At 38.0% G+C, this 21,698-nt stretch overlaps 2 protein-coding genes across 4 annotated transcripts in view; one reads left to right on the top strand and one right to left on the bottom strand.

The window, feature by feature from the left end:
- Positions 1-15,898, top strand: part of LOC121962862 (protein FAM184A) — a 65,238-nt gene extending 49,340 nt beyond the window's left edge. For 2 of the 3 annotated variants that reach the window (XM_088074611.1, XM_042513178.2), the window contains 4 exons: positions 1,157-1,303; positions 1,798-1,915; positions 3,885-3,989; positions 9,693-15,898. In XM_088074611.1, the coding sequence (XP_087930737.1) occupies positions 1,157-1,303; positions 1,798-1,915; positions 3,885-3,989; positions 9,693-9,701 (379 nt within the window). In that variant the 3' untranslated portion in view covers positions 9,702-15,898. Of the gene's footprint in view, positions 1-1,156; positions 1,304-1,797; positions 1,916-3,884; positions 3,990-6,967; positions 7,093-9,692 lie in introns of all 3 variants that reach the window. The other variant, XM_088074612.1, reaches the window with a different exon arrangement.
- Positions 15,899-17,806: 1,908 nt separating this feature from the next.
- pln2 (phospholamban 2) lies at positions 17,807-20,067 on the bottom strand. The gene has a single exon (XM_088074266.1). The coding sequence runs from the start codon at positions 20,065-20,067 to the stop codon at positions 19,906-19,908; it is 162 nt and encodes a 53-aa protein (XP_087930392.1). The 3' UTR covers positions 17,807-19,905.
- Positions 20,068-21,698: the final 1,631 nt, after the last annotated feature.

A 21,698-nucleotide genomic window follows, 5' to 3' on the forward strand; every position in this document is an offset into this window, starting at 1 on the left:
TGGTGCTGCAATTATTTTCTAATGCCATATGAGCACCAATCAGTTGGTAAACACCAGTGAATAGTCAGCACCTGGATGTTTCTCTAGCCTGCAAAACAGCAGTGACAACCCTAAACACAAGTTTTGAGTTGTAATTGGGCAGTAATTAAGCAGCCGTGTGTGTCTGACTGTTAATGGTGGAGCGGCTGAATGGATTTGTTTTTAGTTTATTGGTTGCAAGGGGATGAGGGAGCTGCTTCGCTTTGCTCTCCGTATTTTCCTGCTGTTTTGTCCTTTGCCAGTCATGTCAGAATAATCAACCAGTTAATTCATATTTGGTTGATTTTAGGCTCTGGTAGCATGTTTGCTCCATTTATAAATTTGCACCATTTTCTTTCAACAGACAGTAGTGGAGAAAACTACATCTTCCTTGAACTTGACAGTCCTTGAATTTGACTTGCCCTTGTCTGTACGAACTCTGAGTTCCAAAATGTCGGAGTAGTGTGGGCAATAAATGTGGCAATAGTTATGCATTTCAAATACTAAATTTGCTAGTGTGGATGTAGCCTTGAACATCATTGCCATCATTATGTGGTTTGTTGACTAGAGAGCACTGATGAGTTGATTTTTCAGTGTTAGATGTCCCACTTGATGCGCAGCATGATGACTTTGTCATCACCTCGGTCATGGCTTTAGCAGCCTGTGCCATTAACCCTGCAGTCTGCAGTATTCATGATCCTGTTTACTTCCCAGCAAAGATTAATGTTACCAAAGGAAATTTGATTCTACTTTGTTCCCATGTGTGAAAGCAGCACCCTCTTCATTACTTCCCCCTCAGTATCCATGGATACCAATTTTTTTAGCATGACAAGACACCCCACATTCCCTGTTCCAGCTCCGCTCTCCGGGTCCCAGCTGAGTTAGTTTGCAGCTGCACATCTTGTCGTCCTTCTCTATAATTTAGTAAAAATGTGGCGTCGATCTCATCACTCTGTACCGTGGAATTAAGTGCATCTGTGAGCATTATCCACCATGTGCACTAAAAGCCTCAAATACACACAGAAGTGATTAATGTGTAAACTTGTGATATTGCCCAACACTTAAGGATCCAACACAGATTACATGACCTAATGTGGCCCCGTGGTTTATTTATGAGTGTCTTCTGTCTGTGCTGCAGGGCCCACGAACAAGACCTTTCAAAGAGACATGAGAGGGATCTGGGGGAGATAAGTATAGTCCATCAAAGAGAAACACATATCATGCTGGCTGACTTCAACAAGGCCCAGGAGGTCCTCAAAGACAAGATCACAGCACTACAAATACTGTAAGTCAGAGAAAGTCTGTTGTTTTCTGCTTTGAGCTGACACTGTTTTAACAGAATGTCACAGTTGTCTCTTTTTCTGTTCAAATCATTGCTCTCAAATGTCTGTATTTTTTTTATTTAAAATATTTGTATTTATATATATTTTTGTGAATTATTATTACAATGTATTTATTTATTATTTTTGAGGTTATCATTTATTAATTCATCCGTTAATTTATTTAGCAATATCCATTTTTAATTGTTATTGTTATTATTTATGTATTAATATTTTGGAATTTATTTGTTATTTATTAATTTATTTAGTTATATTCATTTTTATTTATTTATGAAGATTTCTTGTTATTAATATTTATTATCTTATGTATTTATTTATTTATTTTGTATTTGAGTTCTTATATCAGGGGATGTTCTATTCTGCTAAATATGATACAAATGCATAATAAAATAAAATAATCTTCCTACTTTGCTCACATCTGTTATGTCTGTGTGTCCAGGTTGGAGGGGACAGAGGAGAAGTTAAGAAACAGAGAAAGCCGACCAGAAGACCTGCACGTGATAGCAGAGCTCCGAGAGATGGTGACTGAAAGAGAAGCTCTGGTGAAAAAGCTGGTGGTGAGTAGACATGGTGGTCTGGGAGCTGCTATTCTTGTGTACACTCATTGTTTTCTCAAAATTCAGATTTCTTATTTTTAAACACAGACATCGCCAGCCGACATCCCAACTGTTGCAGATTTTATTATCTGGAGCAGGCGGAGTGATTCCAGTAAATGTGCACTGTGGTATCAGTGTCATCAAAGATTGTTTCCCGGAGAAACACTCATCACTCTGTGTGTTTTTTGTGTTCAAAAAAGATAGAAAGACGCTCCACTGTGTATAGAATGAATAATGTCTTAGTCTAACTGCACAATTTTACCAAAATATGTAGCAATATTTGAGTGAAAAAGTTCATTCTTGAACTGGGGAATTACAGTTTGACAGATTTTCTCCACATCTCATTGTTTTCATAAGCAGTTTGTTCAGTGAAAGAAGCAACTGAGCAGACTGCATCTGAGGGTCTGCATCAGTCTTGTGTTAAATGATAAATGGCAGTGAGATGCAGCTAAAAGCCAAGTAAAAAACTAGTAAACCGACCTAGGGTTAAGATGTTTTTGTAAAACTATCACAGAATATGCTTTTGCACTCTTGATATGTGCAGGTTGAAAGCTTTGTTGAAATGTCCTCTCTGAGTCCACAAGCTCTCAGGTAAAGGTACAAGGAAGATTTATTTGTCATTTTTCTTCAACAAAATTTTCCTGCTGGTTAATAAACTTGTGAAATCACTAGTGTTACGGTTACACTGGACATTTCACAAGAAAAGATTTTCAAGAATGATGCTCAATATCTGTAGATATTACCTCGATAACATTATCAGGTTCCCTACCAGCATTTGGTGTAAATCTGGAACATAGCAAAACTGGCACTTAAACATTTTTCGCTTCCACACTATAGCCTTTTTTTACACCGATTGCGCTAGAGAGCCACTACAGAGTCACTTCTTTACACCAGGAGTCATTAGCATGACGCTTAACACGACAGCAGTGGCCTCTAGTGTGACATATAACATATGCCTCGGCAGAGCTTTATAAAAAATAACGTGACAATAAAACAATTAAATGTCCGTGTTATATGGCAGCTGATCTCATCCTTTGCTCGTAGGGTAGGAGCGTCTGGACCTCATTGATATGACCTAATTGAAATGATAAGCTGTTAATGCTGTTCTTCTGCAACTTTACGGAGCAGATACTTTGAGTTTATAATTGTTGCATCCATCTTCAAGCGTTGATGACACACTTTGCATTTTGCAAATTTGATTTTTTTTTTAATTTGATGAACATACTCAAAAATGAACTAAATGGCTTTAATTTAACAAAAAACAAAACAATTGTGGGGGTGGTGGGCAATTAACGGTTTAATGGTGTATGTCCAAACATCGCACAACATCGCACAACACCAACTACTACAGCAAGTCAAGTCTCAGAGCTGTTTCACCGTGGAAATTGGTAAAAAGTACAGCGCTCTCCAGTTGAATTTTCGAGCCCTTATACCCACTACCTGTTAGTCTGCAACCCTGCTGACGTTCCCCGAGGAAATAACCCACAATGCATTGTCTTGTCATGTCAAAACGGTGATGACAGAGTAAGGAAAACATGTAATGACATTTTTAAAACATACGCATTGTACTTATTAGGACAGTGTAAACAAGAATTCAAGGAGGATTATTGTCACATGCGGCAAACACTACAGTGAAACTAAGTCGCTGTTACCCACCAATTGTGCTGATAAAAACAATTTTGAGTGCAAATATGTCTGCAAAAATGTCTGCGGGGGTTATCTTTTCCCACTGCAGGAAAGTGTGCAGCCTGTTATAAGTTTAGGATGTTGATGCAGGAGGTGTTTGACAAGTTTCTGTGGATATTTTTGATGCTTTTGTCCACTGTGAAAACATTTTGCAGGCACATTTTCAGCGCACAACGTTGACAGTTTGATTCTCAGAAGACCGGGTTTTGGAGTATCCGTTTTAACATGTCGTCTTGTTTTGTAGGACGACAAGAAGTTCTACCAGCTGGAGTTGGTCAACAGAGAGACGGGGTTCAACAAGGTCTTCAATTCCAGTGCCAACGTTGGTGTAATCAACCCTCTTATCAAGGTGAGTGGACTAATGAGCCCTTGTCAGTGTGAGTGGTGTTCAAGTGGAGGAGCATGTGGGTGTTTAGGACATCATCAGGCTGATACTTTGAGCTAAGTGGCCTCCAGACAACAATTTCTCAGACAGTTTTCGATGTCATAAATACTACTGTGTGTGACCACTAGTTTTTTTTTGGTTTTTTTTTGAATGCTCTCCATTGCCATGCTCTAAAATCACACTTCTAGACAAAACATGCACAGGAGTTTTCACAGATTATTACGTCAAAATTCGACATCAGTGAGAAAGTACATGCACACAAGGCACCACGGCAGCTACTGCATGCTGTTTGGCACTTATCCACCTTTTATGTTTTCCAAATGCATTTATTGATCATTATTTAAGAGAATAAAGATGGCTATCATTATTGTTTATTTGTCTGTATTATATTGAAATTGATATACAGCCAAGCTATAACCATGCAGTTAGGGACAAGGACAGCTACTGTACTGTCATTGCACCTTATTCCACTCAAACGTAAGTCATGTACACGTGGTAATATTTGTAATCCTTGTGCTTTATTTTATTCTGTGTTTTCTGGTATGTTCAATTACTTTCATTCTGTTTAATCGTACCTTTAATTGATCTTTCTGTTTAAGCACCAAAGCACAAAATCCCCCCGTTCTTCCTGAAAAACCTGCTGCGTGTGTGAACATTACACGCCGCCTCACATCACGTTTGTCAGGAAAGACTGATCTCTGCACACAAAGCTGCTCATCATCCTTTTCATGTGCACACAGCTGTCATACCTATTGTTTGATCTCCAGAGTCATTCAGAAACAATAATGCTTGATTTCAGCATCATAACATCACTCCTCTGCTTCCTTGCTTCCCTTCCTCCTCCTCCTCCTCATGCTGCTCACTGTGGGGAGATGACATACACATCCCTGGTTCCCTCATTTACACTTCTAAGCTCCCATGTGCAGGGACGTTTCTGACTTTGGCAACTCCTAGTGGTAGTATCAAGAAAGTGTCAGCAGCAGTACACCTCCCTCCCCCCAGCAAATCAGCTTTTTCACAGTTCACAGTTTTTTTTTTACCTTTTTTTTTTTCTTTTTTTTACACCTCGACTTCAACAAATTTAATCTAGTCGTCACTAACGTGTGTTTTTTTTCTCTTTTCTACCATGGCCAAATTGCTTTGTGCTTTTGTGATAAATTGCAGTGTGTATCATGTTGTGCAGATGACCACATTATGACCCAGGACAGCAGTTTTCCAATAACAGCTTAGCAACTGTAACTGGGCGCGTCGGGTCTGTCAAGCCTTTGGAAAATGGATGGATGAAAGTTTGCTACTTGCTGTGTCAAAGTGTCCTTCAACATCAGAGGAAAAAAAATCCCAGATTGCTCTCGACACACAAAGGGAAGCCCACATCTGTAACAATGGGGCCATCTAGCAGCAATCTAACAGCTTCATGAATTACATTAATTCATCAAAGAAAGTTGATTTAATAGGAAAGACCGGCTCATTTAATCCAATGACTTACTTTATTTGAATTCAGGCTTTTTTTTAGGGTGATTATGTCAGGGTTTCCCACACATTTATGTATTTGTGATGGCCCGCCATGATATCAACATCTGGCACCACGTAGATGTTCTATTATCCAAACTGGAGCGTTCATTATGAGTGCTGTTAAAATGTATTTATTGTTTGGTTATTCATTGCACCACACTTTCAGAGCGCAGAATGATTGCCTTTAAAAAAGGGAAGTACATATAACTATTAACTTTAATTTATGTTAACTTCATATCTAAGTATTAGTTTACTCTAAATGTAAATGTATTTGCTTAATTTTGTGAAGTGGTTACAACTTAAAAATGACAAGTGGAATTTCCTCTTTCTTTCTAAGTGTCAGCAACTTTAGTCAACTAAGTTAGTCTGACTTAACTTGATCATGATAAAGAGGATTTTGTCAGTAATAGAAATAGGGAATCTGTTAGTTCTGTTTTCTCAACATGTTTAAGAAAATACAAATATGACTATTTTGCAATAAGCAGAATAAAGATATACTGCACAGAAAAATTGGTTTACTGAAGTTGCTAAAACTTAGAAAGTTTGATTTAATTAAACTTGCAACAATTTCACAAAATTAAGTAAATATATTTTTTTTAAGTAAACTTAACAATAAGGTACAATAAACATAAATTGATAACATAAATTATAAAGTTAACACTTAATTTACTAAGGATTACTGATCAAACATTTAATTTTATTAATATTTTTTCAAAGTACCAATAGTCATTACAACAATATTGTCACATCAGAGAGAATTTGGTAAAAAAAAAAAAAAAAAATGTAACGTAGGAATTTGTCCCCCAGTTCTAGCCTAAATTAAGTGTTTTTGAGGAGATTTAAAAATATCAAGATATAAATTGTGTATCCAGATGTAGCCTAACAATATCGCAATATAATTTTCAGCCTATATCACCCAGCCCTGCTCCGCATTAGTCCCTTGTTTTTACGTCTTTTCTGGCTTAGCCCTCTTTCAATTCTGCAACTCTTTGTGACCTTAGCAACAAATTTTGTACGTCTCCAGCCAAGCAGTGCGCGGAGATAGTTTCAAATTGGTCGTCATGGCTTTCTACTTTCTTCGAACCTGTTTGTCAGTACGTTGTGACATTGAATGTAACATACCAAAGGGGAAAAAAAACACAACAAAAAGGCATACTTGTTTATGGGCAATGGGAAATGAGTCTATCACCTATTTTTAACAGGGTTTTCTAGTGTTCAAAAACAGGCCTATATGCCCCAGCTTTGGTGGAAAAGTGTGTCTGTTTAAAAACAGGCAGTCATACTGTTTGTCAGCCTGCCATGAGTCATAGAGGACAGGGTGAGGAGGGACGGGAGGTGGAGGAGGTAGGACCAGGTGGCTACTTTGTGCTTCCTCACTCCCCCCTCCCCTGCCACTGTTCAGCCCTCTTCCTCTCTCTCCTCTTCCTCAGCATCCTCCTCTTCCTCCTCCTTCTCCTCATCCTCCACATCATCCCATGCCAAGCCTTGCTCTTCCTCATGCTCCTCATCCTCAGGAAGCCCTGGTGCAGCATCAGGGCCTACAAAGCTTTAGGAGGTGAGAACTAATCTGTCTTACTGCCACTGCTGCCCTCAGTTCACTTCACCTGATTCAGGGAGGGAGTTACGTGATGTTTGCTTCCCCCACCGTCTGCATTTCTCACCTCACTTTTAGTCTCCCTCCCTCCCATCCTCACCCCTCTCCCTCAAACCTGAAGGAGCTTATTTTCTTAAAAGGCAGACATTGGCCTTTTGTCAAAAATCAGATGCTTATTATTCAGCTCTGATGTGACGTTCTTCTTTTTTTTTCTCCTCTTCAGGAATGAAAATCTGTAAATGGTTGCAGCCACTTACTAGGCCAGCTATCCATTACATAGACAACAGCTCGATAATGAATAAATCAGACACTGTTTCTTCCTCTTTTCCTCACCAGACAACTGCCACCGCACAAGGAAGCTACCATCCACAGTTTGGTGCACGTGTTAAAAAAAAAGTGGCTTTTCATGCCCACACTGTTGAATGTATCCCCTCAAATTTATGATAATTATTTGAGAGTTTTTTTATTAAATATGTTTGGTCACAATTGGGTTTAAAGGTTAACCTGGGTAATTTTCTGCCTGGACCCTGATTTCCCATGTTTTTCTGTCTAAGTGATAATAGGAATTTGGGTCCAAGTGGGAGAGCTGTAGCCAGCTGTGACAACAGGCTGCAAGGTAACCACTACGGGCAATCGAGCAACGTCACTTTGCATCCACTTAAAGTGCTCATTTCTGCCACTGAGACTCAGATTTTAAATATTAGTGTCTAACAACATTATGGAAAGACTCCCTACAGAGAGAGACCTTTCTGTTTAACAGTAACACAACAGCAGAGCTGCATGCATGAGCAGTGCATGCGTCATGGAACCTGTTGTTTTTTATTTCGACGGCCGTGTTAACAGGTTAGAGCAGCATCATTGCGATATTAAACTTATTTCAGAATTGTTGTTCGCATTAGTCACTTAGACATACAAACATGGAAAAATGGGTTCAGGTTGAAAAATAACAAATTTACCACCTAAAACTGATGCTGTATCATTGTGTGTGGATTTGAAAAGGAAATCTATTCATTTCACAGACTGCTGCAGTCTTACTTCATTAGTTCAGGGTCAACAGAGAAATATAACAAAGATATAATCTCCTTTTGATCCATTATGCTTTAACATCTCATTTCCCCTTTTCGTATCATCAAACTATCACACAATCTCAGACAGAATCTTCTTTGAAACATATTCTCAATCCTCAACGGCTTATAAAAGAAGCCAACCCTGAAACTTTGCTCTTACAAATCAGTCTCTGTGGGACCTCAAACTCCGAGTGAAGGAATGAGTGATTTAAAAGCACTGCAGTAACTTAAAAGTGCAAGACGCAAATGTGAAACCATTAAGATAAAGCTTTTGTGCTTTTGTTCTCGCAGCAAAAAGGCAGTGGACACACAGTGTAAGAGGACATGAAGGAGTGCTGCTCGCTGCAAGCACTGATTAGGAAACACTGGGAGGTCTGCTCGTGGAAAACGCCACACCAGCCGAACCAAAGACTTGGTTTGAAATGTGGATGTTTGTTCAGAAGAGCTGTTTTCAAGGGGAGAAAACACGTTGTTAGTACTGTTTTAGTTTTATTTTGGATTAAGTGGAGTTAAGTTAAGTTTTTCTTACTTTTTAGTTTATTTGAAAGGAACGTGTACGGAGGTACATTGACAGTTGCGTTGTTTGATGTGCTGTACATGTGTATAAAGCTGAGGCTCATTTCCAACTTGATGGGCATGGAGTCTTCGTCCTCTCTCTTTTTTGCTCTGTTTCAATTTCAAACTGAATGTAAACCGTTTTTAAAATGGATGGATGAAAGTTTGCTGGTTGTGGTTTGAGCCCAAGCTCCTGCTCTGCATGTCTCGTGTCCTTTTCTGTCAGGGAAAATAATGTAAGGCTCTGTTTACACCTGGTATTAATGTGTGTCAGCTCTAAGTACAGATATGAATGCACCCAGTGAGTCCTTAATGCGTCTTGAGGTCTGAGCGCTCAGACCACATTTGGAGGTGGTCTGGATAAGGCCACATCATTTCTCCTGGTCAATGTTGAAGGGCCGCTTACTCAACTGATGTCCTCTTTGTAAGCAGAAGTACATGCTCTCTTGCAGAGGGGATATAGTGCATCTATAAGAGTGCATCAGACTTTTTTGGGCGATGCGGTTTGCCTGCAACACTGCAGGAATGAAGCTTTCTGGTATTGGTATTGTCTGGATTTTCCAAGTTCTGATGAAAGAAAGGAGGCATTTAGAGACGCACTTTGATGCCAGGTGTGAACAGACAGACAGAGCTGTCCAGCTTTGTTCAAGACGCATGTTAGTACCAGATGTAAACAGAGCCTGAGTCCCTGTAAGGTCGTGTCCTGTGGACATCACATCGGCCCTCACTTGTTTGGCATCTAATACTCACTGGATCTGCCTGACTGGAATCGCCCACAAGACAATCGTACCCTGCTATTTTCTGTTGGTGCTTAATGAGCTACCATGCTGTATGCTTGCCCACTAAAAATGTGTGCATCTGGCTGCACATACAGTTTGAGCATCTCTCCGTCTCCTCCTCGCATCATTCTAACAGACCTGTTTCTCCTCCCTCCTCCAGCCTTCCTGAGGCAAACGCCGCGACACCATCAAACCCGAGGGCGGCGGAGGCAGGAAAAAGCAAAGACCACCTTGAAAAAGAAGAGGAGCTGTACGCCCAGCACTTCTCTTTCTGACCGGCAAAAAAAAACAGTCAAAAAATGAGGTAATGGGACAGAGAGCTAAAGTTGGACAGCAATCAAACTGTAGGATTTTGTGAAAGTCATTTGGGAGACATTAATATCAGACGTTCACGGCTAATCACAGCGCTCCCATCTATCATGTGCAGTAGTGAGTGTGATTGAAACCCTAGGGCTTCCATACATGGTGAGAATGACGATATAAACACATTAAAATCATCTACAGCTGTGCCAAACACAACATCTGTACGAGCTCTAATGTGGTGAGAGATAAATATAAGCTTTACAGGACTTTTTTGTTTATGAATTTGGATAAACTACGACCCAAAAGTAAACTATAAATATAGAAACGAGGAGGTGTGGAGGTATTGAAGAGACTTGAAGCTTTTTAAGAGACATTTCAATTTCAAGCTGGAGTTTAAGTGTGTGGTTTTCACACAGGGAAGAGATTACAAATAGAGAAAGGGGGTGAAAATGGATGTGTAGCCACAGCATTTCTTTGGATTTACTCCATTTCCCCCCAAATAAATGATAAATGTAGAGGGAAAGTGTTAACTTTCTGATTATCACATCATGGTCCACTGATCAAAATGAACCTTTAAAATCATCAGATTTTGAGGGTGAGGATTATATTAATAGTCTTAGAAAAAAAATATCAGAAATATTTCAGTTTTAAAGGATAATTCCAATATATTACAACTTGGTTGTTGCAGTATTTTTGTATTTTTTACCATCTTTCCTGTCTGTATAAATAGCATTGTGCTCACTGAAGTAATTGCTCAGAAATAGGAACACAGTGACATTGCTCAAAAGAAGTTTGTCCGGCAAGAAACGTAATAAACATAAACAGGAAATGACTATTAAAATAATTAAAAAATGCCAATTTAAAGGCCACTTTTTCAAGTATTTTTTTTTTTCTGCCTAAACCTAACCACATGTTAACTGCAGTTTTGTCAAAACTTTATGTTTCACACTACACAATAAGGAACAATTTCTACTAATTGGTGGTTTGCAGTTTTTACTTTGGTGAATAAATGTTTTGTCTTAAGTGATTGGAAATGATGGACAAAACTGCCAAAATACAATCCAAGTTGTGATAAATGTGAGCTATCCTTTATATAATGAAACGTTCTTGAACCTCAATGACATATTTCCCTCCTAATCTTTATAGCAGAAGCAATTCTACGCTCATACAAAGAGGAATTAGGGGACAGAGTGGTGACACTAGTTACTGTAGATTAAAAGTAATGTTTTCAGCTCTTTTTAGGGTTAGTTTTTCTCTTTTTCTTACATAAACATGTGTCTTACAAGCTTTAATCTGACTGGAAGAGCTTTGAAAGTTCACCCAGGACAAACGGATTTTTGCCTTGATACTCGCCTTTAGTCGTCAATGCTGTGTCCCCACGTGTAAATACACACAATCAAACATGCATTGAGGAAAACGGACGCACCTAACTGTTGATTCTGGTTGTTTTTATGGCCTCTGCAGTATGATGAACTACAGTATACCACAATAACGACACCAGCAAAAAAACACAAAACAAAAAACGACTAACTTTAGCTTGCTGTCCCAGTGCTCAGAGTGTGTACATACAGTTTGTGTTTGAAAGTCATTTTCAAATCTCCGAGCTAGCTGAGGGGCGCTTGATTTACCATTCCAGACACCTCAGGAGGGGAAACATCAAGAGGAAGTGAATCAAGCACTCCTCATATTTTTAATATTCCAGTATTTATAATGTAACAAGCTACTGTTTTTCTACGGTCTGTTTGTGATGCCAGTGGACCAGAGACATAGAGAGAGTTCAGTCAGCGACATGCAGAAGTTGATCGACTCCTTGCAACTTTTTTTTTTTTTTTTTAATGCCAAGGAGTGTTTACTTTCATGAGGAGCTCGGAGTTCATGGCGGTGACTGAAGTCTTTGGCGACATGTCTCTGCCTGTGGGGCAGGCCATAGAGCATGTGAAAACAGAAACACTATCATAATGCTGCTGTCACTCACTTGAAATCCTCATATCTCCGTTTTTTTGGTGTACTGTCTGTTTTTTAACTTGACTTGAAAGTTTACATAGTTCTCGTGCTGCGTAATTTTCATGACCTGAGGGTCCATGAAGTCCATTCAGTAACCTGTACAGTTTCCAAACTGCATGGTCATCGTCAGCCCGAGAGAGGCTGCATTTCTTACTTCTTGATAAGCGGATTGAGAGGCGCGAGGTTTGAGTTTACTTCCTCTCACACTGACACCACCGGGGTCCATTCAATAACACAAACAGTTCAGTTACATTAATCGATGCGTATCTTTCATAACAGAATCAACTGAGGCCTCAACGGTTCAGGAAGTGTTTGTACTGTCATCGTTTGCATTCATGGATCACACATTTATGCACCTTAATAATAAGATCCCGTCCAGTCCCAACACAAAGAATGAAATCTCTGACAAAGTCTCAAAAAATACCCTTATATATATATATATATATTTATATATATATACATACCCTTAAATTATATATATAATACAATAAACTGTTATGTTTTCCTATTTTTTTCATCCGACCCCTGTAAATATTCCACAAATGTACCTTTTAAGTTGTATAAATACTAAAAAATACTCACAAAACATGTTAGTATTATTTATTTATTTTACACTTTAGTCCGTTCATTTTCTTATTTTGGACCCATAATCCAATTTTGTTTTTAAAGGGGACCTATTGTTCTCATTTTCAGGTTTGTATTTGTATTTTGGGCTTTTACTAGAACATGTTTACATGCTTTAATGTTCAAAAAGCACTTTATTTTCCCCAAACTGTGCTGGAACACCCACATTCACCCAGAGCTCTGTCTAAACCCGAAATTCCACCGGCTCCATCAACGGCGCGTTACGGCCACGACGCAGCGTCCGGAGCCGATTGCAGACATCCTTGTCGATGCGTGTGATTCCACCGTTTGCGCCTCAAAGCGTCTCGGCAGCGTCCCAAAATCAGCTTTCAGCTCTGCTCCGCGTAAAATACACGCAGAGTCTATTCTTGCCAGAGACAGACAGCAGCTGCGTCAAGATCAGATCGTACCAGGCAGGAAGTCAAGCAGCAGTGCTTTTGGTGACTTTTCAAAATAAAACGCCTTGCACGGCCTCAAGATCATGTTTTAGGGAACTAAAACTTTACATCAGCAGGAGAGTTAATGGTCCTGCTAACAGCCATGGTACATGAAACACAGACAGTAGATAATAATTGAGAACAGCACTGTGTTTTTAACAAATACACAGTCAAAATATCCTGCAGCCCCATGACGACAAAATCTCTTACTCAGAGCCACATGAGAAGATAGTTTATGTATTCATCTTATCTAACTGTGGGTAAAATTACATTCCAGCATATTTTTTTAATAAAAGCCACTTTTTAGTCAGAGTCAACAAAAAGAAACACTTCCTGAAACCAGGTTGAGACAGAACCTCCAGCAGACATTTCTGTTTGTATCATATGGGAAATACAGTAAAAAAAAAAAAAATCTGATAGTAAACACCTTCGTAGACTCTAATCTACAGCAAACTTCGATCATGGTGCCCTAATACAGAACTCTCCCCTTAAGACATGAAATCAGCATCGTGACATTGAAGCTTTAGTGAAGCTGCGTGTCATTAAAGCTGCTGCAGCATATGAAATAGTTTAACTGTAAATATTAAGCTGTAATAAATAAATACGACGGTATCCTCTCTGGGATCGTAGCCCCAACACTGAACCACAGTTGGTTCTTTCCTCCATGCACACTGTGAAGATTAGATATATTCAAATAACTATGTTAATAGCTTGACATTTTACGCTTAGACATCTGCATGAGACAATGCAGAAGTCTTTAGGTTCTTCTTAGTTTTTTCTTATTAATACATTTTCTCACAATCACATCCAGTTTTACTGCCACTCCTTTTATTTCCCTGCTGATTATTTCACGTTTTTAAAATCTTAACCAAGAAGCACATATCGTGGGGTATGACCTGTCAAACAGTGTTAACGTTTTGAATGTGTTTTACCTTTCAGGCGGCCGTTGGCTTCCAGTAAATCCACAAAAAAATAACTTATGGAGGCTGTTTATTGTCAACATTGTTTTGATACCTTAAAGGATAACTTCTTTGATTTTATTAATTTAATTTTTGTCCACTAAAAGTGGGTTTTTTTGCCACTAAAAGGATAAGGAATGGAAAAGAACCCAACAGAGATAGACCTTTTTGTTTAACCAGACGCAGCCCTGAATCTGCTATCGACAAACATCAGACAACAGAACAAACTTTATTCAGAGTTGACATAAACAAAATAAAACTCAAAAAAAGCCGTCTTGGTTAAACTTATCTCTGTTCCAGCAATCACCATCTCTGGTTTGGATGAAATTAACCCTTGTTTCACAGCGTTAGATGTGACAATATGCTGGCTCTATTCACACTAAACTTACTTTTAATGTAGGTGAAGTCTGGTGGTTTTGTCGATAGCAAATTCAGGGCTGTGTGTCTGGTTAAACAAAAAGGAACTTCCTTCTTAACAAAGATGTCTTCCTCTGCAGGGACGCTTTCCATAATGTTGACACAAAGAATAACAATCTGAGCATGTCGGTGGCAAAACCGAGCACTTTTAGTGGATGTAAATTGACGATGCAAACATGCCTTGAGTGGTTACACTGCAGCCTGTTTTAGAGCTAACAAGCTGCAACGCTGTCGCTCAATATTGGGCCAATCGCCTCCATTGCTTAGACACAAAAACATGGAAAATAGGGTCTAAGTTGAAAAATATTGAACTTACACGCAAACTTTGAAGCAGTGGTTCCCAACTAGTCCAGGAAGATCAAGGTTCAAGGAGTTTAAGGTCCACATATTAGATAAAATACCACATATTCAATTTTATTTTTACATTTTTATAAAATGTAAAAAATTCTGTGAAATTCAAAGTAAAGTGTTTTTTTACACTTGCAGTCCATTCGAAATGGACCTGCAAGCCACTTCTGGACGGCAGCCCACCGGTTAGGAATCACTGCAATAAAGCATGGATTGCAAAACTCAAGTAACTTTAAAATCTCTGGTAATTAACTTGCAATTATGTAAAACACATTCATTCTTGTAAACAGCAGTTGAGAAAACTATCTCATCACGAGGTCCCTTTAGTGGCTGTTCAGGAGCTTTTGATTCTATCACATGATCTTCATCAGCAGATATAATCTGCCCTGTAATTTCAGATGTTCGAATTTCCACTTTTTAGCACTTTTAAGTTGAGAATATTGACTCATATGATTGAAAAGCTCCAGAACAGCTACTACATGGGCCCTGTGGTATGATTGTTTTTTTATGAAAAAATATGCGTATTAGAATGCTGTTATGAAAATAGCAAAAACGAACATTTAATTCTCTCTATTTTTTATTATTATTTTTTTTTTTGGTCTGTTTTTTTCGTAAATGTTACCATTCACATTAGTATTTCTTTCTGCACTGTTTGATTGATTTGATGCATTTGTTTATTAGTCCTTAACCTGACTGGACTGTTGTTTTTAAGGACATTAAACCGTTTCTGGGAGCCTCTTGTGGTCATTAGCATAACTGCAGGCATCACATGACCTTTGTCCATTGTTACCCCGAGGTTCATCAAAGTCTTTTTGAAATGTTGTAACCATAAATGAACTGTTTTCAACACCTGCTAGGCAAAACTTCTGGAGTGTTATTTTTCTTTTTTACCACTGGCATTAGCTGACCATCAGTGAACCATAGAAACGGCAACTTATTAAAACATAAAATGTCTATTTAGTTTTTTTTATGTGACGATATACCAATCAGGGCCTAGTTCATTTCACTTTCAACTCAGTTTTTTCAAAATTGCAGAAAAACTGTAAAGGAAGATTGTGACATCTTTACACTATATGAAATAAATTGAAATTGTAAACGTGTTGCAGTTTGTATTTGAGTTGAAAGTGATTTGATGTCACCCTTGTGACTTATCATTTAATGATGTCTGTCTTGCCATTTTGAAGTAAAAATATATAACAATTATAGCAACAATATTTATTTATATTTATATCATTTCTGTTGTATGTTATGGAACAGTAAAATTATGATTGTGAGATAAAGCCCTCTCTTGTGCTTCTTTTACTGTGTATGCCAGTGCCAATGTATATATATACTTTATTTTTATGCCACTTTTCATACAAGCAAAACTGTAACACAAAGTACAAAGGCACATATATATATAAGTAAAATAAATAAAAACAATACTCAAAGTAGTTGATCAAATATAAATTAAATGAATAAATACATAAATAAATAAATAAAAGGATAACATAACAAATAATTGATAAAAATGTTAAAAATAATAAAATAATATATTATCAAGTAAAACAGACTAAATATATATATATATATATATACTGTATATATACACACACACACACACATAAAAAAAAAATATGAGAAATTAAATTATAAGAAATTATAAGAAAAGGAGGCTGGTTGACAGCCGTGACAGTCAATCCGTGCGCTCGCGTTCAATAGAGCTGCTCACGATTGATCGGATTGGTGTTTGGACCGGAACTTCTCCACCGGATATTGCTCGTGGATGTATTATTGCGAAGAAGATATCGCCACTGCGCAGGTGCGCAGGTGCATCCATGCAGCAGCCTCGCAAGATGGCAACGCGCATTACCCGGATATTTGGATCTCACTCCAGCATCGCGGGGTAAGTTTACTTCATCATAATACATCTGTGGGGTAAACGGGGGCGCGTGTCCATCTTTTTTTAAAAGTCTTAACAGTTACATTAACTCGTGAGCTAGTTATCTACCATTATCTTAACCATGACGCAGCACCGCATCAAGCACGCTCATATCAGTGCTACTGAAATGACTGAAAACAGTTTCAAATTGTCCGAAATATACTAGTTTTCCAATTGCAGAGGAAAAGTTTTCACCACAGTATAACGTTATAGCTTCAGATACATCAGTAATACATCTAAAAATAATAATAATAATAATACTGCTCTGTTTTAACCACAACAATTAAAACCGAAAGTGTTGGATTTTTTTGGAAAATGGGAAAATACAATTTTTTTTTTTTTTCAAACTTTATTAACAACAATTAATGAAATACAGAGTTAGTGCAATTAACGGCTTAAAGGTTACATTAACAGGGAAAATACAAATTCTGGCGTTACGTAGCATGCTCGTGACATGCGTGACATACTGACATGCGCAGTAGGCGGGGTCAGTGTCAATTACTGGCCAGTTTACATTTGTCCCATAAAAAACATCTGGATATAAATGTATAACATTGAAATTGATCTAAAAGGAGATATATTGGTCATCCAAAGACCCTTAGCTAGATAAAATAAATGTCAGGATGCTCTGTGATTGGATCCCTTCAATTAAGCTCAAATTTAATTAACCAATCATATTCCATTTTTAAAATGTCAAGGTGTCAACATAACAAACAGCTGCTAAAAACCTGATGGGACTGTGGCTAGCTTTTTGGCAATATTGTTTCTATGACTCGACTATAACTATATTTAAGTGAATTGGTAAAGAAAGGAAGATATTTGTTCGGCTGGAGAACTGTTTGAAAGCTTTTTGTGGACTTTTGATCATCTTTTCTTCCACCAATGAAACCTGGGGATTAAATTTTAATTCATTAGCATCAAGCTTAGATGTTCATTTTTAAGCATAAGTGTGTTTTTTGTACATAATGATTGAATATACTGTAGCAGCTTTAAAGATGTCCAACAACAAGGAAACATTTTTTTTCTATTTCATATTCATATTTTTAGAAGCTCGGTTTTCTTCTTTTTGCGATATCTAAATCCTGTAATTAATTGTACTAACCATTAGTTATCTATATGATGTATTAGCTTTAGAGTGGCCAAAATATCCCTTTGAAGCTGTTTTTGGTGTATATTAAAAGTTAAAACAATTTTTTTAGAAATTTAAAATAAGGATGTGTTACAAATTAAAAAAAAAAAAAGAAAGAGAAAGTTTCCACACTTGCAGGAGAAACTGTTTTATAATTTTATTGACATGCAATTCTTCTGTGCTCCATAGATTAAAAGTCAGGTGGTACAATTTTACAAACATTTATAGACAAACAAAAGTGCATTTTTTCCAATTATTTCTAATCCCAAATGTACATGTGATTTCTATTTTTACATTCTCAACCATGGAAAAAATAGTGCACATAAATTAAATGTAGCCAATTTGTCAAAATTGTGATTTCTTTGTAATAATATATATTTAAAAAATTGTGGGCTTTATGAAGCACTTCAGATTTGGAAATCTGACTTTACAGTTTCTGTACACAGTTGCTGCCACAATCAGAAACAGAACAAACAGAAACAGAACTTTAATGGCAAAAACAGAAAAAGTCATGAAGTGAAATCACACCATGCAAAAAGAAGTCTTTTTTACAGCTGACAAACTGCATGTATTGTATATTTCAGGCTTACAGTATGTCCAAGGTTGTGTGTGGTGTGTGTGTGTAGTGTTTTAAAAAACTGACTTGCGCACTTGAAGCCGAAGCAAAGCGGCCCGTATTTTACATAGTGAATTATAGAAGTGAAATGTTCATGTAGTCCATCAGAAACGCTTGCAGGGAAACTGCGTTACAGACCTACAGTACTTAGACTGGTCTCCAAGTTTTATAACAAGTGTTATATTTCTAAATGTCAAACAAGAATAGGTCACACTGAGTGTAATATCAGACATGCACGATTCTACCACGTCAGTCATACTGATGATAGAGAGACGTCACGCTCTGCGTCTTCACTGAATGGACAGGTTCCTCAGCCTGTCACACTCAGCCACAGCGTTTGCTCCTTTGCTATCCCGCTTTCTTTTTGTCAAATTTGGATTTCAGACTGCCAAAATGGCTGCAGTGCAGTGTCAAAATACAGAAACTTGATGTCACAGATACTATTCTGGTGTCTCTGGCAGCCGCAGACGAAGGAGGAAATAAAAATGCTAATGGAAAAAAATATATATTTCCAGTTTATGTTTCTCTTGATGGTGTTTGGGGGGGCTGCAGAAAGCAACATGGCTCATGGGAAACAGAAATTAAACAACAGTGATGTCTTGATATTTCAGTATTAAACACATTGCACCTATTATGACTTAAGCAGGAGACATTTTGGAGACAGTGTGTCTTGAATGGAGGACCTCCTCTGTGAATCAGCAGGTTGTTAAGCGGGAGGCAGATATTCATACATACATACGGTATATCAGTGAAGGTTAAACCGTCGGTGTCGGGTCACTTTTGATCATTCCCTTGAGAAACATAAGCAGGGACGCTGATCTCTGATCAGCTCTGACAGAAAACATTCGAGAGTTTTGCCGATATTGTTTGCACGTGGATTCATGTGACCTCCGTGATCTTCGTCATCGCTGTCAAACAGGGTTAGGCTTATATACGGGCGGAGGTGGAATGTAACTAAGTACATTTACTCAAGTGCTGTACCTAAGTATGAATTTATAGAAATGCTACTCTATACCGCTCTCTACTTCATTTCAGAGGGAAATATTGTACTTTTTACTTCACTGCATTTTTCTGATTGCTTTAGTTGCTGTACAAATTGAGATTTATACATCAAATCAAAAGGAGAGTTTATAAAATATGATGTTTTGTTATTAATTAAATTACTTAACAAGAAATGCAACTGCAAAGATTAGTTGATTTTTCAATCCATCCATTCACAAAAAAATCTCAATTTTTTTGATAAACATTCTAGTCTGTTTCTTTTTTTTTATCTTGATTTTGATGATTTATGAATCTTTTTCTTATAGTTTTAAGTTTGGGGGTATTTTTTTAAATTTATTTTTAATAATTTTGATTTTTTTCTATTAATTGAATAATCCAACAGGTACTTGAGTACCATTTTTAAAGTGGGAGTTTTACTTGTAACAGTATTTTCACACGGTGGTATTAGTACATTTACTTAAGTACAGGATCTAAACACTTCTTCAGCCACTGTTTATAGGGATGGTATTATTGTTTAAGAAATTTGGGTCTGCATCAGTGAAGCCCATATCTAAGCCAAACCCGTGTCCATAGCACGGCCACGCCAAACTCTCTGTGTGCGTCTGCGCCGTCCTCAGCTGCTCAGCAACACGATGATGTAGATGAGCAGCAGGCAGATGAGGATGAGGGTGAAGTTGACGAACAGCTCCTGCAGGTTCCTCTTGGCCTGTGGATTCACCTCGATCTGAGACGCTCGGCGGATGGCCGACTTGGTCATGTGCTGAACGCGCTCCATGGAGGCCGGTTAGATCTTGATGCTGGAGATTGTGAGAGGAGAGAGTTCGTTCAGGCTGCTGCGCCTGAGGGAAGCCGGACTGAGCTGGTCAGGCTGGTTTGAGGACGTGAAATCAGGGAATCGAGCTGCGGCTGGTTGTCTAGAGATGAGCTCAGGTCAGCTGTTTGAGGCAGCGTGGCCTGAAGTGCTTCAGTCCTGGTTACACAACCGAAAACAGGGGCCTCGTCTCTGTCTTCTCTCTGCTGCTGGAAAAAGACACACGTTTAAAAAGGTTGTTAAAGGGACACAGTCGTTCACTGCTGAGTCTCACTTTGCCTCGGTACTTTGTACAGCACCCTCCTCTACGTGATTGAGATCCCGCGTGACCTTTCTGTATCGCAGCACACGGTGTGATGATAAGAGAGCGACTGAGAGGCGCCGGCTGAGGTCCGATGACGTGTTAATCCAGACTCTCGTACGAGTAGCAGCAACACAATGTGGCTGACAAGGTGTGCATTCACATGGTGCAATAAAAAAGCATGGACTACTAAAACGCATGATGTCAGAAACTTTAAATAAAGATATTTACCCTTTAAACGAACCACATTTTCACCCATTGATTCTCATTCAAGTAGGTCTACTATCTGAAGGCAACAACGGTGATTATGTTCCTTCATTTTAGCAGGTGCAGGGGACCCATTATGCTTTTACTTATCGTCTGTCATATATATTTATGATGTTACAATGCTGTGTGTTCATTTTAAATGTTGTCATTAAAAACCTCGAAGATGTTGTGAATAATCTGTTTCCAATACTTTTTTCTGCTCTCCAGAAAAGCTGACGTCATCTCCCGACGGATCTCTTTATATGGTCATCCACGAACGCTGCTGTAAGTGTTTACATAACATTCACTGCTACATGTTAACATCAGGGGAACATGTTATCTCGGTTATTAATTTATCCATGATTTCGGCTTCTACATCTAATAGTGGAACATTTCCAATAGTGAAGATTTCAGTGAACAAGTGCCGCTATAATACAATGATTGAATGAATGCTTTTATTTTAGTATCATGCCACCTGGTGGCCCATCCCTCATGGGACCAATAACACCTCTGCACACAATTAGCAATAGCAATAATAATAATAATAATCATAATCATAATAATTAATAATAATAAAAGGTAAAAAAAATGAAATTATAAAATGATAAAATAAATAAATACGTACAAAATTAAAATAATGATAATAATAATAATAAATACATACATACATACAATAAATACTAAATACATTGGCAAAAAAAAAGAATAAATAAAATAAAGGATAAATACCTAAATACACATCCTTCACCTGCTGAAACAATGCTTCCTTCCTCATGTCCCAGGCTTTTTCCAAATAAGTTACTACATTAAAGTCATTTCCAGGCTGCAATGACGGCACAGTAACGAGATGCAGAGGACAAATTAGAGCAGCCTGTTCTTATGAACTGTCCTCGCCTACCGCATGATATCGATGCCAAAGGCAACTGTTAAACTAAAGGTCAGTGTCATTTTAATGTAGCTTGTGTAGGTACAGGCCTCGTGCATTGACATCACTCATGTAACGCATTTGCATCGTGTAACTTTACATTACGCTCCGTTGTGTTGCATG

Source organism: Plectropomus leopardus, chromosome 24, assembly GCF_026936395.1.
Source record: "Plectropomus leopardus strain MGB_pleo_1.0 chromosome 24, ASM2693639v1, whole genome shotgun sequence".
Lineage (NCBI taxonomy): Eukaryota > Metazoa > Chordata > Actinopteri > Perciformes > Serranidae > Plectropomus > Plectropomus leopardus.

Coding starts and splice junctions, on each gene's coding strand:
- pln2 (XM_088074266.1), bottom strand. CDS start 20,067: ATGGAGCGCGTTCAGCACATGACCAAGTCGGCCATCCGCCGAGCGTCT.